Here is a 17,616-nt window from a genome sequence, read left to right on the forward strand (position 1 = left end):
CTAGGTAATTACTTTTATTCCATGCTACCTCCGAATCTGTTTTGTACATTAAAATGAGAAGTTCACGAGTTTACTAACACGAAATACATACATGCTCAAAAGTAGATTTACATGAAAAACAGAGGCCCCAACTTATACGTATCATGAAAATCAAACGAGGAAACTGAGAAAAGTTCATGCATATCGGTAGTTCACATCATAAAATTAAAGAAGTTCATTAGTTATAACAAACAAAAAACATTCACTAGAGCGTATGAAAAAACAAAACGAGATGCCAAAAAAAAAATCTGGATTATGTTGCTACATCAAGTGTAAGAATGAAGGCCACCGCGTCATCAACTGCATCAAGTGAGAAAAAATAACTACGGGAGCATGCGCAAAAAATGAACTAAGCGATAACATAGATGCTGTGAAGAAATCGTGTATTAGGATCAAGCGAGAACCTATCAATCAACAAACCATGGAGGAGACATACCCAAAAACCACCCGGAGGAGTAAGGGCGGAGCCATGAACGTAGAAGATTTAACGAAGAAGGACGGCGGACACGTGTGACGGCCATCGAGAAAACAAATCTGCAAGGTGAGGATAAAAAGAAGATAAGAGCAGCGTAGAGCTAGCATGGAATAAGCGTGCCGCGAGAATATTGACGATGCTGCGGTGCGGCCGTGGAGAACAAATTCGTCGGTGAAACGTCGGAGGAGAGCACGGAGATGAGGAGCCGCCGTCGACGAAGTTCTCCGATAGGAATCGAGCGAGTGAGGAGATCGGCGGCGAAGCGAGGGAAGAGCTCGGGAGCGAGCGGGGAGGAAATCGCCATGGAAGAGATCGGGAGCGAGCAGGGAGGGGTGGGGAGCGAGCACGGAGGAGGTGGGTAGCGAGCGGGAGGTGGGACACGTAACGGTTCGCTGTCTCGTAGGAAGTTCACACGCGAGCGGGAGCGGGACGCGAGCGGGACGTGGGACGCGAAAATATGAAGACTCACGGGAAGTTCGCATGCGATAAGTTAGGAAGTTCAGAAAGGGTTCGAGAATAGTTATTCTCGAACCGGTTCGAGAATAAGCAGACCTATATATATATATATATATATATATATATATATATATATATATAGCCCAACTATTCTCGAATCCCCCTTAAGAGTGGTTCTAGAATAGCTATTCTAGAACCCCTAGCCTAAAGAAACACCTTCTAAACCCGAACCGAGCCCAATCAGAAAAACCGGCTACCCTAGCCGTAAGTGAACCTCTACACCCGGCCACCCGCACGTTCTCCACTTCCCCAACCCGACACCCTAGCATCTTCCCCAACCCCGACGCGCCGCTCCGGCGATCTCCCGCCGTGCGCCACCTCTCCCCTACCGTCCCTCCCATTCGATTCTCCTTCCCACGCGTAAGGCCTTGCCCCCGTTCCAACCCTATTCCCTTTCGAATTTCTCTGTTCCGATTCATCCGTCGCGCCGCATCAGCTTGGCAATCTCGGTATTTTCCCCCGAAATTTCGTCAAACCATCGCGAGATTTTCCGTGCCCCGCTTGGTTTTTGCCGGATGGCCTCCAGATCCGTTCTGGCTGGCGATTTTCCGTTGTTATTTTCGATTTTGGAGGAATTTTTTTAGGAACCAATGCTTCGATGTGCTTGCTGCGCATGCGTGCTCGTGTTTTTTTCGCGATGGATTTTGGTTGATTCGTTGGTGGGAGCCCTAGGTTCTGATGATTGTTGTTCGTTGTCCTGTGCAGCTGCGGTGGTAGCCGCGTGCTCCGGCCATGGCGTTCTTTTGGGGCCTCACCGTGGTCTCGAGGCTCGATCCCGCATGGTGAGTAGCGAACCCACCCACCACACCCCGTTGTTGCATTGGTTTGTCGGCGACGCGTCGTCCGTGTGCCTGAGTTGGACGTTTTGCTGATGATGCTGGGATTTTATTTGTTTGCTCGTGTTTCCAGGGGCATGACGCCACCACGCTCGGTGGTGTGAGATGGCTGCAGATGCAGAGCGCTTCCGATCTCGTAAGATGACTACCATCATGTTCTATCATGTGCCTGATCCTGTGAATTAGAAGCGCTAGCTCATTTGTTTCCATGCCTAGATTTTACAAAATGCCATGGGCAGTACACTAGTTAATGATGCGTAGAACATTGTTAATATATTACCGTGTAAGTAAAATCGAAATAAAAAAGACACTTCTTTCCTACTGGATTCGTGTGTAGATGAGGTTCCATTCTTGTTCTGCTACTGGTAAGAAGTTAGCTCGTCTCTCCTGTCACAGTTCTCTCTATCAATTGCCAATTTTTTAATGCTTCGTAGCATGGTACTTTACTTGCATAATATATGCTGCTTGTTGAACCTACTCATTTGATTTGTTTCTGATCGCAATGCAAATGAGCACATACCCATCACTATTTTCTGTGTAAAGAGAGATACGATTTTAGTTCAACATAATATACACAAAGTTACACCTTAACAATCGATCCCTGCTTGTTTTCATGTAAGTGTGCTTCTATATTCTGCAATCTGGAAGCATGTATTAGGTTGTTTTGTCTCCTGCTATGTTTCTCTGTCACTGTTTGATTGAAAAAATGCTTAGCATTTTGCCTGAGAATTTCAGTTTGTCTAATATTCTTATGAATTTGAGTGCTAGGAGTTCATGATATTGATCTCTATGATTGATATAACATTATTCAGCTATGTTCTTGTTTTCTTTTAAACTGCCATGCGATAGATTGTCTAATATGTCGAAATTGGGAACTTCTTTTTATTCTGATGCCCGCATGGACCAGGTCATGCGCACTATGCCTTTGTGGTAGTTGTTGGTAAAAAAAATCGTAGTAAGCACAAGATAATTCAGAAGTTCTGAACTTTTAAAAAAGTGAAGTCCAGTTCGTCTCATGCTAGAAGTTCATCTTGTGTTTGTCTTGCTGCAATTTGTCATCTGGTAGTGTGCATGGCTTAACTATCTTTATTCTACTAGCTGTCCTCATATTAAGTATTCACAAGCTATAGGATGTCATGTGTGTGTGCCAATTCATCTATTATTACTTATGTATGAAAAAATCACCTTCACAGGGCATGAGCACTCAAATTCTTCCTGTTTTACCTCAGGTGATTTCATCCGGGAAGTTCACCGTGCCCCCATCGGGAGTCCACCGTGCTCAGAGCTCGCGCGTTGCCCCTGCGTACGCCAGAGTCCTACCTCCTTGCTGAAAGTGCAGGTGTGTATAAACAGCTGTTCCAATATTGTTCAAATATCAGAATCACAGTGTTAGACATATATTGTGGAAAACATCGATACATAGTGAAGTTTAGATGATGAACATCTGAAGTTCACTTGATGAACATCTGGTCATTCACTAACAAAAATTTTAAACATCACACTTGCAGTGTTTGGTTCAAAAGTTCTGTTATTTGGGACACAAATCTGACCGGCAACAACCTCACCCATAAACATCACACTTGCAGATGGACGCCATGGAAGTTCACTGGTTAGTTAAATCACCTCTTGGGACGGTTCCTTTCTTCCTCTGTATGTATGTGATATAGAGAAACAAAGGTTGATCCTTCTACGGAACAAAGTTAGTTCACATTGTTCACCGTTGTGAGTTCACTTGTTATTTTCTTGGAGTTCGTTTTCTAGCTTTAGTTCAAAAGCGAAACAGAGTTGCTTTGAAGTTCACCTTTGTCTCTCTGAAAAGTTTGGTTTTATATTACCAGAAAGTTCCACCTTTTATGAGTAAACGATTTTTGGTTGGAAGAATTTTATTCGACTTGCATGGAAATTTAGTTTACCATAAAAAGGAAGCCCACTTATTGAACTCATGCTATGAGTTCGTCTTTTCTTTTTCAGGAAATTCACTTTGTCGTATCTCTTAACTGTAGGTATTTTTTGCAATGCATAGCATTTGTGTGCTTGAACTTGGAGTTCAGAAATGTGTGGTCGGATAATTGCAGCAGTGCACTTGTTTCGCGAGAGAAGTCCGCATGTATATATCAGGAAGGCGTCAGTTCTGCATCTGAGCATGCTACCTCTATCTCCAATTGATTTCTTGTTTCTAGTTAATTTATACACTGGACATTTATCCTCTGCATCAATTTATTATGGATAAGTTTGATAGTTTGATAGCTTTAAAGATAGAAATTCATGTCTTTCACATTTGAAACTTATTATTGTTTTGGAAGTTTCCTTCATCCACTAGATTTGATACAAAAGCACACAACAGAAAAATTGCGAAGTTCGCTTTTATTTTAGACGCAAGTTCGGTTCTTCCACTACGGGGGTATACCTTTTTATTTTCTGAAAAGATTTTATTTTATCATAGATGAAAAAGAAAGAAAATCACTTTATCCACAGTAGAAGTTCACTTTTATTTTTCATCCATTTCATTTCATTTTATGAGTGGTCAAGTTATTTCATAGTTCACTTCGTGCTCTGCTGCCAGCAAACATGAAGTGCACACGCTGCATGGTAGTTCGGTTTTCATAGTTTCACCGTGAGCGGTTCAGTTATTGCATAGTTTATTTTTTTAACAGTTCGCTTCGAACATGATGAAGTCTCAGTTTGTACTACATGGTAGTTCATTTCAGTTTTACATGAAACAGATTAAATGCTCATAGCGAGTTCATTGTTGTAGATTGAAGTTCACTCCGTAATAAAGTGAAGTTCAATAGATACAAAAATACTAAAGTTGGCTTTGTACATACTTAAAGCCAGTGCTCGAATAATTTGTGTTTACAGGCAACCAATTATTAGTAAAGAGTTATGTGACAGTGACTAACAACATCTTGTTTTGTCAGATAAAAACTAGGTAAACACTATGGGGCTGCCTAACTCCAGCCAGGGCAAGGACGTACCTTCCATTTTCCTTCAATTGTTAGAATAATCGAGAGTCCACTTATCAAGCTATGTTCTATGGCGTCAGCAGCCATCCTCCTCCTAGGCGCTGGACTCGCATGGACTTCCTGCTGGTAAGACCCGAACTTATTTCAACGCTGTAAATGTGACTTGAAGCGGCAGTTCACTTAGTAACTCTGTGTAGTTTGCTAGTGGTGAACAATGAAGTTTAGAAATAACTATTATCCGCCAGTTCACTTCGAGCACATGCAAGCTTTATTTGTTAGTGTAGTTCACCAGGTTTTTTTTTTTTTCTAAAAGTTAGACAAAAGGATTAACTCTCCTTTTCAGGACATTCACTCTGTCGGGGCAAAAAATGTTTCACATTTTATTGTCTTAAACTTATGTAGGAAGTTCATTCGTTATTTTCCAGAAATTTGAATCTTTTGTAAAAATGCCTACAAATTTTTAGATTATCACAGACAAATTTTGGTACTGGTATGTTTCACCATGTATCATTTAAGAAGTGATATTCTGATTGTTGTTCGACCATTTTTCTTTCCGATGTTTATTTAACGTCTCAACTTTAAAAATCATTGCATGTAATAACAAGGGTTTCCAATTGTGCACGCATTTGGGTCATTCACAATTGATTTATTTACTGATACACGATCAGTGTGCTCGCAAGATGAAGATATCTGCTATCAGTAAGTTTGTGTAGATATTCAAAATCCTGTGCAACATTTGTTCAGTTCAGTTAGCTAGCTATCATATAGAAGTTCAGTTAGTACAGCTCATTCCTATCTTAAACAACCTTTCTCTGTCTTTTCCATCCATGGTTTATAAGAGTTTGTTCTAATGCCAAGCTTGATAATTATGCAAATTGGACTAAATAAAATGACAGCTCCAAATTCTCTCATATGGGCAATTATTTGTTAACAAGCATTGATGTTTGTATGCTGGTAACCAGCCTGGTCTATTTCTTTTCCTATTGCAGTTTCATGTGCAATAGTGATAACTTGGGAGAAGAAAGGTGTCAAGTATCCAGCGAGCACGCCCCTGCTACATCAATGGACGCTGCTGCAAGCTCAAGCACACGCAATCCGTCCCTGACTTTAGAGATTGGAAGTTCACATTATAAACCTGAACAGTTCACTTTAAGCGGCGCTGTAGTTCAATTAGCCATTTCCTTTGATACACCAAGCTCTGAAGTTTGGTGGGACTGATTTGTGAAATCCAACTTTTCTTTTGCGTTTTTTCTTTCATGCGAATCGAATGCCCTTGCAAATTGGGAAAACATGATGAGACCTGACATTGTACGTGTATGATTCTGGATAACTTTTATATGTGGAGTTCACTGTTTGGCAGCAGTTAAGGTTTGTTGACAAGAAGAAATAAGCTGTTTGCTGACAAGAAATAGTTTGTGTTAATTCCTAGAAAGACAACTTATGTGAACTTTTGAAGATTCATACTACTTTGTGGAGTTCACTTCTCCTATTCGTGATGTTCATGTATCCTGATGCTTCACTTTAGATTTTCCCTGCTAGATGGATTTTCAATTGAGTCTGCTAGATGAATTATTCCTGAAGTTCACTTCCAATGTTTGTGCTGCGGGGTGGATGATTTGTGTATATAAACTATGTGTTAAGTAAACTGTTATGTATCTGGTGGAGCAGTATAGTTATTTGTGAAAAAGATGTGCAACCTACCGTATATAAAGTTTACTTCTTCGACATGAAGTTTGTGCATCAAGTAAATGTGTAGCAACCAGTTGCTACTTCTACTGAACCTTAAGACTGCTACTTCTACTGAACCTTAAGACTGGTTTTGAACTGCTAACCTCAGATGTGTACGTTTGTGATTTCAATTTTACAAATTTCGTTTTGGCACAGATTAATGAAGTTGTGTAAAATATGTTGCAGCCCACGGGATGTGCATTCACTTGTCTTTTGTCAATATTATATTTCAACGCGGAGGATGTTCATCACGCACATGTTGGAAATTTGTTTTTGTTCAAATTCACTTTTTTACGGAGCGAAAGTTCACTTTGAACCATGTAGGAAGTTTAATTTAAACATGCTCGAAACTTTTATACCGCGATGGGAAGTTCATTAATAGATATCGGGAGTTCACTTTCATATTCGAGCAGCTCACACACTTGTGGGCGGAAATCATACACATAGAAACCACCCGTAGGACTACCGATTGCGTAAATCGAACAACTCCACGTACAATTAGCACTAATATAACTCTATTAATACTCTAACATACCGCAATGCCACACCTAATCAATCTAGATGAGCCAATTTCGAAATGTTCTCGTGTCGGCGTTATTTTCACTTTTATGTATTTCTAAAATTAAACTAAAATTATTTAGAATTTCGAAAAACATTCAACATGAAAAAGATGCGTCTAATCAATATATTTTCAACGCAATATCATTTGGTAAATCCCGACAAGTGGTTCGGAAATAATCCACAAAAAACAGTTCGAAAAACCGAGAAGCTCGAAAAGAGCAATCACGTATTTTCAAATCTGCTCTTAAACTGTAAAGAATTTAGAAAAATGTTCTTCATGAGAAAGGTGCGCCTATTCATCAGCTTTCCAACGGCATATCATACGCATCAATCTGATAAACGGTTTGAAAACTAGAACCCCAGAACTGCACGAAATAAGATAAATCCGCGAAAACGTTATTTTGTATATTTAAAATTAGGTTAAAAAATACAGAATTTGGGAAAACAATGAACACGAAAAAGTTGCGAAATTTCCGTACGAATCCAACGGTATATTGTGTGCATTAATCCGATAAGCGGTATGAAAATCAACATGAAAATAGTGTCCGCACGGATATGCAATTCTGGTATTCCGTCGAGAAGTTCACTTGGAAACATCCAGAAGTTCACAAGTGGTTCCAGAGAAGTTCAGATGCGACGAAAGTTTGCTATATTTTTTGAAGTTCACTTCAAACTAGACTCAACTTTCGGAAGTTCGCCCTGTACAATATTGAAGTTCGTCGGGAAGTTCAGATTCAGGGAAGAAGAAGTTCAGATCAATGTACCGGGAAGTTCAGAAAGGGTTCGAGAATAGTTATTCTCGAACCGGTTCGAGAATATGAAATACAGTATTGTGTACTCATTAAAATAGTGATAAGAGATTTATGAGCACCACATTCGTAAATACTATTGCCCCTAAAACCAGAAGTGACAATAGCCTCTTAATCCAACCATTATTTCTGCAACCGCGAGTAACAATAATTATTAAGTAAAATATACCAAAGCATTAAGATAGATGATTGTGCCGTTTATGCCAAGCAAACCACCAAACATGTACCGTTACTTTTCCCTTTATGTAAGAATCTCTCTTGTTAAAACATACATCTTAACTTGATGTGCACCCATTCATGTATATAAACTAATTGACTTTGTACACAAGAGGATCAAATGATCAAATGAGCATCCCCTACAAAAATTAAATGAAATGAGCACTAATGTACTACTCGTTTTCACTAACTAACTAATATATTTGAGCTGGGCCATGGCTTTGTAACACTCCAGTACGTATGCATATCACCGAGCACAAGATCAGGAAACAGAAAGAACTGTCTGACAGATGCAGCTACGCAGATCAAAGTTTATGATCTGGATTTGCCGTGGACGCTAACCATCATCTGGTGGAACTGTTTTGCGTCTCAGGGGATCCTGAGCACGCCCTGCTGGCCGTACCCGAACTGCTGCGCCGCCATCTCCAGCAGCCCCTCCATGCACGGCTCCTTGAGCATGGCGACGTGCACCAGGACCCTCTCCTCCGTGCATCCCTCGTCGCCGTCGCCGACGAGCACTATCGGAACGTACCCCTTCGGTGTCCGCCCGCCGCCGCCGGTGCCGGCGAGGACGAAGTACCTGTACCGGCTCTGGACGGCGGCCTCGGCCTCGGCCGTGCTGTTCTTGCTTCTCCAAACAGCCAGAGCCATTTGTTGCTGAATTTGTGTGCCGCGTAGCTAGCTGCTAGTACTGTGAGGTTTATGGCTTGATGATGGGTCGTGTGATTTCCTGGTGTGAGTGGTGCTCAATGGAGGCATGCGATCGATGCTTTTATACTGTGAAATCAGAGGGGTTTGGAAAAGGGTTCAGATTAACAGACGTGGACTGTGCGACAAGACGTGGTGATGGTGACTAGGTACGTGGACCGACAATGGGGTCTGATTCTGATCCCGGCATTAGAGAGGCTAGTCAAAATCCTTCGCAAAGGGTCCCTATCAGGAAAAATAGGGTAGAGTAGTAGAGTACGGGTTAATTTGCGGGGTCAGCACGAAGCCCACAACACTCAAATCTCTCCTCTCCTGCCAAAAGCCGCAAGAGCTTTCGCCAATGGCAACTACGTGTCCGATGTTAATTTCATACCTTCCGTACTGGATCGTGCATGCCACATTCTTGTTTTTCTTGGCATGTGCTTATGTGCACCTCCATCAAATAACTGTATCCAGTTACTCAGTTAGCTCATATATCTTATCTAAGAGCATCTCCACTCCGGGACGACATTTTTTCCGCCTGCACCCCCAGGCGGATCCCAACCCACCGGGGGGCTAGCGGGGTCACCGGTGGAAGGTGAAAAATGGGCAGGCCACCCGTGTCGGCGAGAGAGAATGGTTTTGGCTCCAATTATTTTGTTTTCCCTCTCATTCTTTCCCCATTTACCCGCCCAGCCATGACGAGAGAGGCGGCGAAGGCGGCTGCCGCTGCGACGAGGGAACAGAAGAGCGGCGCGAGGTGGTCGATGATGATGGAGAAGCAAGACGTCAATATCGCCCTCCTGAAGACCAATGTCGCCGCCGTCAAAAGGGAGAAGGACTTGGTGCTTCTGATGCAAATACCAACGCCATGGACGCCCAGACGCGGGCGTGATACGAGGAGCAACGCGCGCTGATCTACGCACCTCCAGTCGGGGCGACAAGCTCAACACCAACGGCGGCTTTGGACAGGGAGGAGGAGGAGACGTCTGAGGCACATGAGTCGGCCGACAACTGAGGACCGCCGTTGTGGCCTTTATTTTGTACGCCATATGGGCGATTTGGACGAGTGTGATTGATGAACTCTCCTCGTTACTGAGCCGCCGTGACTGGGCGCGAACCGTTTATTTTAAGTTTTTGCGTCGGAAGGCCATTTGGGGTGGGCACGGCTGGGGAGAACGCCCCCAACCCCTAATTTTGCATCCGCCAACACCTCCCAATCGGCAGGTAAAAAGGCTTTGGCAGACGTCGTTGTACTCACTACTTCTACCGGTTGTTTCATGGTTGAAACTCCTCCCCTATAACCATGCAATGCATCTGGTTCTTGGATATTCAGGGCATGTTCACAATATCTGCTTTATTTCCTTCTCGTGTTCTATCCCCAAGATATCTCCTTCAAACTTTCTTTTAGATCGAAGGCTCATTGAACCGACTTTAAATTAATAAAGCCTTTTACGGCTGAGTTTACAAATGTTGCAAAACAGCTTACAGGCAACAAATACAACAAGCACATCAAAAATAAGTAAAATGAAGAGCCGCTTGATCCTCGAAGCCCTTGTCATGACATCTAACTCAACCGAAGAAGAAGCAATGTCGATGAAGCACGCCCACATGGGAACTCATGCCGTCGTAACCCTCCATCCAGCCAAGATGCCATGCCATCTGTCCACCTCCAAAGAAAGCACTCCACTTTCTCACCCCAAATCGAAGGACGCCGTACCTATCATGAGGTGGAGCAGCTCACCCTGAGAACGGATGGACAATGGATGACATGGTGCCAAGGGGAAGAACTCGAGCACTACCGCCTCCCCACGTATATATAGCTACACAAAAACCTTGTGAGCAACAAGCGGTGCTTGATCTCAAGATCTTTCGTCAACTTTCTCTCTTTCTTTTCCTCTTCGACGGAGGTTGACATAGGAGTTTCATCACTCCACTTAGTGGTGGCTGGATGGAAGTCTTAGCATCCCGCTTTCGTCGTGTGCAAAATCCAAAATAAGTCTCACTTATAACTATATTAGATATTGTGCTTTTGCACGCAAATGGGCTGCCCAAAAGGATTCAAATGGCCATCTCCTAATTAACAACTCAAATGAAGAGGATACCCAACAGTTTAGCGGTTCTTAGTTTGACTTTATGTACTTGCTGTGACGAGCGTGCCACTAGTGGTCGTAGATGTTGAAGTCAAGACTCTCTTGCTCGAGGAGGAGCGACGACAATGATGCTTGTGTTCTTCCTTAGCGATGTGTCTGGAGTTTTTGTTGTGTGCCGGTTCCGCGCGCTGGTCGTGTTTGTACGATTTTAGTCTAGTTTTTTTACTTTAATTAACTAAGTAATTATCTTCTTAAATAATGGATTGGGTTTTTTAGCCCCTTCTAGAAAAGAAGAGTAGAGGGGGAATCTCTATTGCTAAAACATACATTACATCTTGATGTGCACCCTTTCACATATAAACCAATTGACTTTGTATACAAGTGGATCAAATAATAATGGAATGAGCACTACTGTACTACTCATTTTCACCAACTAATACAATTAAGCTGGGCCTTGCTTTTCTAATACTCCATATCACCGAGCACAAGATCAGGAAACCAAAAGAACCGTCTGATGCACCTACGCAGATCAAAGTTTATGATCTGGATTTGCCGTGGACGCTAACCATCATCTGGTGGAACTGCCGCGCGTCGCAGGGGATCCTGAGCACGCCCTGCTGGCCGTACCCGAATTGCTGCGCCGCCATCTCCAGCAGCCCCTCCATGCAAGGCTCCTTGAGCATGGCGACGTGCACCAGGACCCTCTCCTCCGCGCATCCCTCGTCGCCGTCGCCGACCAGAACTATCGGAACATACCCCTTCGGTGTCCTCCCGCCGTCGCCGGCGCCGGCGACGACGAAGTACCGGCTCTGGACGGCGGCCTCGGCCGTGCTGTTCTTACTTCTCCAGGCAGACGGAGCCATTGTTGCTGAATTTGTGTGCCGCTTAAGCTAGCTACTAGCAGGGCGAGGTTTGTGGTTGTGGCTTGAGGATTGTCGGTCGTGTGATGTTCTGGTGTTGAGTGATGTCTAATGAACTGGTGATGCTCAAGGGCGGCATGCGATCTATGCTTTTATACTGTGAAATTAGAGAGGTTAATTAGGAGCCGATGGTTTGGGAAACAACAAGCAGCCGAGAAGAGGAGTTTGGAGAAGGGTTCAGATTAACAGACGTAGACTACGTGACAAGGCGTGCTGATGGTGACTAGTAACGTGGACGATGGGGTCTGATTCTGACCCCTGGCATCAGAGGCTAGTCAAATCCTTCGCAAAGGGTCCCTATCAAGAAAAATAGGGTAGAATTAGATTACGGGTTAATTTGCGGGGTCAGGACGACTTCATTTTCTAAAAAACGAGTAGAGTCTTGGCCTCTTAGGTACGTGTTACAGTACGATCAAGCACGGCCGAAGTCCACAACACTCAAATCTCTTCTCTCCTGCCAAAAGCCGCTAAAGAGCTAGCATACCTTCGTCCTTCGTGCATTCGCCTTTGGCGACTCCGTCATCGATACGGGCAACTACGTCGACGATGTTAATTTCACACCTTCCGTGCTAGATTGTGCATGCCAAATTCTAGCATGATCGTGACCTTCTAGGAGCTGAATTTTGCCTGTGCACACATTGCCGAGTATAGTCCCAACTTCAGGGGTTTTAGTCACATTTCGATGGCTCCCTTAATATTAATGTATGTGCTAGGAAGTTTCTTCTGAATACTACTTTGTAAGAATGATCAAGACTCGTAAGTGGAAGATGATCTCGAATCGCTCTCTTTTCTTAACATGCCCAAGGTGGTGGAAACGTGTTCAAGGTTGGATCAATAACTTTCATGGTGCCTATGACTTACTGCCTCGACAGGCAACTAGATCCCCCGAGAAAGTGCCCACAGAGACTGCGAGAAGGTAAACACTCGCTTAGAATTTCGGCTTGCATCAGTGGATTATCACATGTTCAAAGCCCAGGGTTTTTACACAAGGAAAAAAGGCAAATCGAGTCAGCTTTTGTAACAGGAGCAAATCTCCAGCAAAACAACCAAGTAAACGCTGTCGGTATACCAGTACAATAAGAGGTAGCCACTATCATCGTTTCTGACTGGAAACAAAGCACCATGCTGGTACGGAAAGAAAGAAAGATCAAATTCACCACATAGAAAAGATGTACACATTACAGAACCTGTCAATCTGAATCTCCATGTTTTAGCGTTTCTCACTTTTCTTTTCACGCTGCTTTTCCCATAGCGTGTTAACCCCCAGACCAGAGACATGTTAAGAGATACATCAAGGAGCTACCATATGTGCCTTACAACCAAGCCCGCCTGACCGTATGTTTTTCTTGGACATGCCAAGTTGCCAACACAAATAAAAACTAAACCTGGGTCCTGCTTCCTCACTTGCCTCTTTTCAAATCATACACAACACAAGCATCTGCAGCTGTTTTCATCTGCAATCAGGAAAGGTACATCAATCAATATCAACTTTTTGAGCTTCATATCGAAGGATATCCATTAACACTGTCAGTATCATAAGGAATAACCCATTGTTCTAGCAGTATACGTATATATACCTACAACTACAGTCCACAAGTAAAAGACTGTTAGAGCCTAACGCAAAAGAATAACTCTAGGCATTTACTTCAGCAATAGCTGTTCTACATCTAGCAACATGGTTGCATCTAGCAAGTACAATAATGTTATAGCCGAATCGCAAAATAAAAGGCATTTTTTACTTAAGCAATAGCTGTTCAACATCTAACAATCTAGCAATGGCACGACTACAGATCAACCACTAAAGTTGTTACCTGGATGACGTTGATCACTTGTTTTAGGGCCCAACCGATTAGAGTTGAAATGAACACGAAGACAATAAGGGGACTTTCCTTCAGAATACCTCTGCACACCTGTAGCACACAGGAATGGCAGATGCTCAGCAACTTGGATGCTAACTGCTTGATTTAGAGAAGACAGCTATAGAGATTATGGCATCTTACACTGAGCAAGCTTGTATTCTTCTCATCAGCAAAGAGAAAGAGGATAATGTACAGAACCTGTAAGTTGAAAGCTTTGTAGGTAAGATGGAATATGTATATAGGAGCTAGCTGGTCAGATGTGTAAATGAGTACTGGATATGCCAAGTGGCGTTTGGATGGACATATATGTTTGTTATATCAGTTTCATGTGCATAACTACAGATACACAATGTTCATTTGATTGGTGTTGGTCACATAAAAATGGCATGTATCAAGGTATTAAATCACATATGTATGCATGCTATGCCCCATCTATCACTCAGCTCACCCAACCAAATACCATCCCAAACAGTACTCATGCTGTATTTCCTTAATCCGTGTTAATCATGCAAAGCTGTTTTAAGTGTGAACAGCCATATACCTCAGAAGCAACACAGCAGAAGGCCATGAATGGCCGATATCCGTAATAGAATTTCAGAAGCCCATTCTCTGTGTGCTTCACATCTTTGTGGCTAGCCTTGCCTGATAAGAAAGAACTAGTACAGAAATTATATGTCAACAGATGGTTAGCAATTGATGTTTAAATCAGTAGATATAGGAACCGAAATAGAACATAGGAAACTCTTGGACAACTAGCAGATAATGTATGCAGCATATACCATCACATAATACTTGCACAGTTAGCATAGTTGGTGTTTGTATTTATTATCTTCCTTTTGTGTTTTACGAGACAGGATTGGGTACCAGGAGAACATAAGTCAATTGGACAAATTATGCAAAATTGGTGGAGAAAACTAACCTGTGCATTTGAAACCAGTGGCTTGAAATGTCCAACCCAAGTAACAGTATGAAAACCAAGCCAGGTCTGAAAAGAAAATTGCACTTTCAAGGGACAATGTTGGTATACAAGGAAATTAATGCAGGTACCAATATTCGATATACAATGATTGAAGTGCTTTGAGCTCTACTTTTATATACCTGTAAAACTGTGAGAGAAGCGCCAACAAACAAGCAGTGCTAACCCTGAAGTAGATCAATATGAGAAATGAAACTATTTCATGCTGCAGAATATTTGCACCTGGCCTATACAGCTTTAAATGGTTTATTCAAGGAGTACCTATCTGTTACCATGTCCAACACAGCTCCAAATGTTGATGCTGATACATGGAATAGGATAAAAGAGGTCAGATAGCATCAAAAAGTTACCTATTATATTATACTAGCAGAAAGTACATGCTTTGCACGTTGTGGCCTATGAGCACGGTGCTAATAATGTTACGATATTAGCTATAGTACATTTAAAAAAACAAAACTAACAACAACTTGTTAAACTTGTTACATTTTGAGAAAAACTCATTTTATGTAAGCAATTATGCTCACACTGGCATTTATGTTATTAATATTTTTGTGTGTGTTTGTGACAAAATTGCCACAATTTGTTACCTAACATAACATGTTAGATTTTGAGAAACGATCGTGAATTATTTGATTGCTTGTTAATCAAACTCATGTACTCCCTTCATTCTCATGAACAAGGTGTAACTTATTTTTTGTCTAGTGGACTAAGGAGACCTCGAGGACATCAAATCTTTCTAAACTTACTCCTATAAAATCGTGAGGTTTACATTTCCCCGATGATTTTCATCCGATGCATGTACGATACAAAAATCAGGCCGTGTGTGCTTTTCTTCTTGGGCCATCTCACGGTGGAGAGTCAGAGTCAAAATCAAATCGCATAAGAATGATCTGTGTACAGTAATTTTGTTTTACCGTGAGGTGTTTCCTTTGTTTATCTCCTGCATGCAACACAACAGACAATAACTGCCCCTTCCTTCAATCTCATGAATGTCCAATACCATGGGCGCATTTTTTTATTGCTATGACGTGGTCAGATCTTCTACATCCATGCTTCGGAGCTCTTACTCCCACAACAGTCACAGAAGATCCCAAATAGCATGATTTTCCAATTAGTTGACCGTGAGGCAGCTGCGTTTGGCCGTGAAATCTCTAGAAAGATTGTAACTGGCCTCGTTTTGGCGGGCATCGGTAGAGAGCGAATCCAAAGAACATCAGCCGTTCGATCAAGTAGCTAGGGAATTGATGAGTGGTTAAGATTTTTCATGTGAAACAAATCAACGGCTCATAGTTGGCTGCACGTACCCGTGATGGCTTGTCAGAATTCAAAAACTGGTGTATTATATAGTGGTATAGATACAGGTAAATTAAATGACAAAAATCTCATTCAAACAGGGCATGAACAGATTTTTCTGTGGTAATTATTTGCAATTTACTTCTGCATGGTTAGGTAAAGTGTAAACTCCAAAGTTTCAACATACAAAAAGGCCGCAAAATCATTCTTCTCTGCATGGCAGGCTACATCACTAAACATACAAGGGAACTTGTTACCTTGATTGAACTTCCGGGCAAACCAACCATCCAAGCCATCACAGAAGAAGCTGATATTTTACAGAGATGTTAGAATTATAGATTATAAAATAGTTGAATAAGATCATGAACACAGCTGATCTTAGCTAAATTTACGGGACTTGCCTGAAGAAGTACAGGATAGCAAAGAGTGTCCTGTTGGAATAGCACACAGCAAATGCAATGAAATTCATTATGATCCTGAGATATCCTGCAAAACAACGGTTATCATAAGTTAACATATACGCTTTCAATCCACATGCCAGCAACAATTTTACATGCAAAACATTGCAAACTTCCAAATATTCAGTGGCATGCATTCTTTTATGTTATTTTTACTATTACATGTTTCTTACTTCCTTTTGGTTCCTACCATTTCCCGCCATGCTACTTAGTGCAAAATGGTGATGATAGTGCAAGAAAAAATGACACGTCTCATGTAAATATAAGAAACTTAGATTAAAGAGGGGGACACGCAATGGTAGCAACGCGATAGAATCTTCCAGCATAGTTAAATGTGGACTTATATAATCAGCATAGTAACGGAAATTCTTCTAAAATGGCATTTGCTGCTGGTTATTATGATCAATAGCAGAGTGACATACTGATATGTAAAGAATCAATCATCCAGAGGTTTACCAATGAGATTAGGGATGTACAGGTACACCGATGGTGCCTTTTTAGCTGCTGGCTGCGCCATTGAAGCCAGGAGGTACCAGCTGCTAGAAGACTGGCAGTTCCTTGAATGAGATGAGTATCCTTCTCGGGATTCCTGTAAAATCGTTGTATCATTTCGCAGACTGATCGAGCAATACCCTCTCACGTACAACGCACTAGTAAGATATCTCCATGTAAAAAATATGCTGCCACTACATATAGACATTGCTGACCACACATAGCTACGGAATTCGTTCGTGAAACCCTCGTCTCGATCAATCGATCCAGATCGGGGGCTCGACCCTGAATTCGCTGTTCGATTCGCTGCCAGCGCAAAAAAAAAGGAGCAACGTACCGCGGGTACCGGTGAGGCCGCAATCACCAGCGCCACCCGACCGCGTCGTCGCCGCCGCCGCCGCTGGACCAGCGAAGTGCCGCAACCGGTGCCGTCGTCGAGGGAGAGCGGCGCGGCGGGAGGGGCGCGGCTGGCGGCGGGGCGGGGAGGAGCGGCGGGGAGGCGGGGCCTCGGGAGGAGCGGGAGGCGGCGCGCTGGGCGGAGCCGAGGGGGGACGGGCGGCGGTGGGAGGAGGAGGAGCACGGTGGAAGCGGCCAGGTTGGGGTCGAGACTCGGGACGGGACGGCTAAGGTCGTGACAGGCGAAGCGGCTTTCTTTTTCTTTTTCTTTTTGACCCCCTCACTTTCTCTTTTCATTT

The 17,616-nt window shown here is 42.8% G+C and overlaps 1 protein-coding gene across 1 annotated transcript; it reads right to left on the reverse strand.

Annotated features, from left to right (window-relative positions):
* Window positions 1-12,976: 12,976 nt before the first annotated feature.
* Window positions 12,977-17,313, reverse strand: LOC124673805 (probable CDP-diacylglycerol--inositol 3-phosphatidyltransferase 2). The gene is made up of 11 exons (XM_047209843.1): window positions 17,259-17,313; window positions 16,886-17,018; window positions 16,373-16,457; window positions 16,229-16,278; window positions 14,940-14,979; window positions 14,801-14,845; window positions 14,622-14,687; window positions 14,244-14,358; window positions 13,844-13,900; window positions 13,655-13,753; window positions 12,977-13,297 (listed from the first exon to the last, which is right to left on the reverse strand). The coding sequence occupies exons 2-11, from the start codon at window positions 16,944-16,946 to the stop codon at window positions 13,244-13,246; spliced, it is 672 nt and encodes a 223-aa protein (XP_047065799.1). The 5' UTR covers window positions 16,947-17,018; window positions 17,259-17,313; the 3' UTR covers window positions 12,977-13,243.
* Between the last annotated feature and the right edge of the window lie 303 nt (window positions 17,314-17,616).

Source organism: Lolium rigidum, chromosome 7 (assembly GCF_022539505.1).
Source record: "Lolium rigidum isolate FL_2022 chromosome 7, APGP_CSIRO_Lrig_0.1, whole genome shotgun sequence".
Classification (NCBI taxonomy): domain Eukaryota; kingdom Viridiplantae; phylum Streptophyta; class Magnoliopsida; order Poales; family Poaceae; genus Lolium; species Lolium rigidum.

Bases quoted from the DNA above. Each gene is read 5' to 3' on its own strand.
- LOC124673805 (XM_047209843.1), bottom strand. From the start codon at position 16,946: ATGGCGCAGCCAGCAGCTAAAAAGGCACCATCGGTGTACCTGTACATC. The intron at 16,458-16,885 runs GTAAACCTCTGG...GTTGTTTTGCAG, and splicing joins GTACATCCCTAATCTCATTG to GATATCTCAGGATCATAATG. The intron at 13,901-14,243 runs GTATATGGCTGT...TTCAACTTACAG, and splicing joins TCTGCTGTGTTGCTTCTGAG to GTTCTGTACATTATCCTCTT.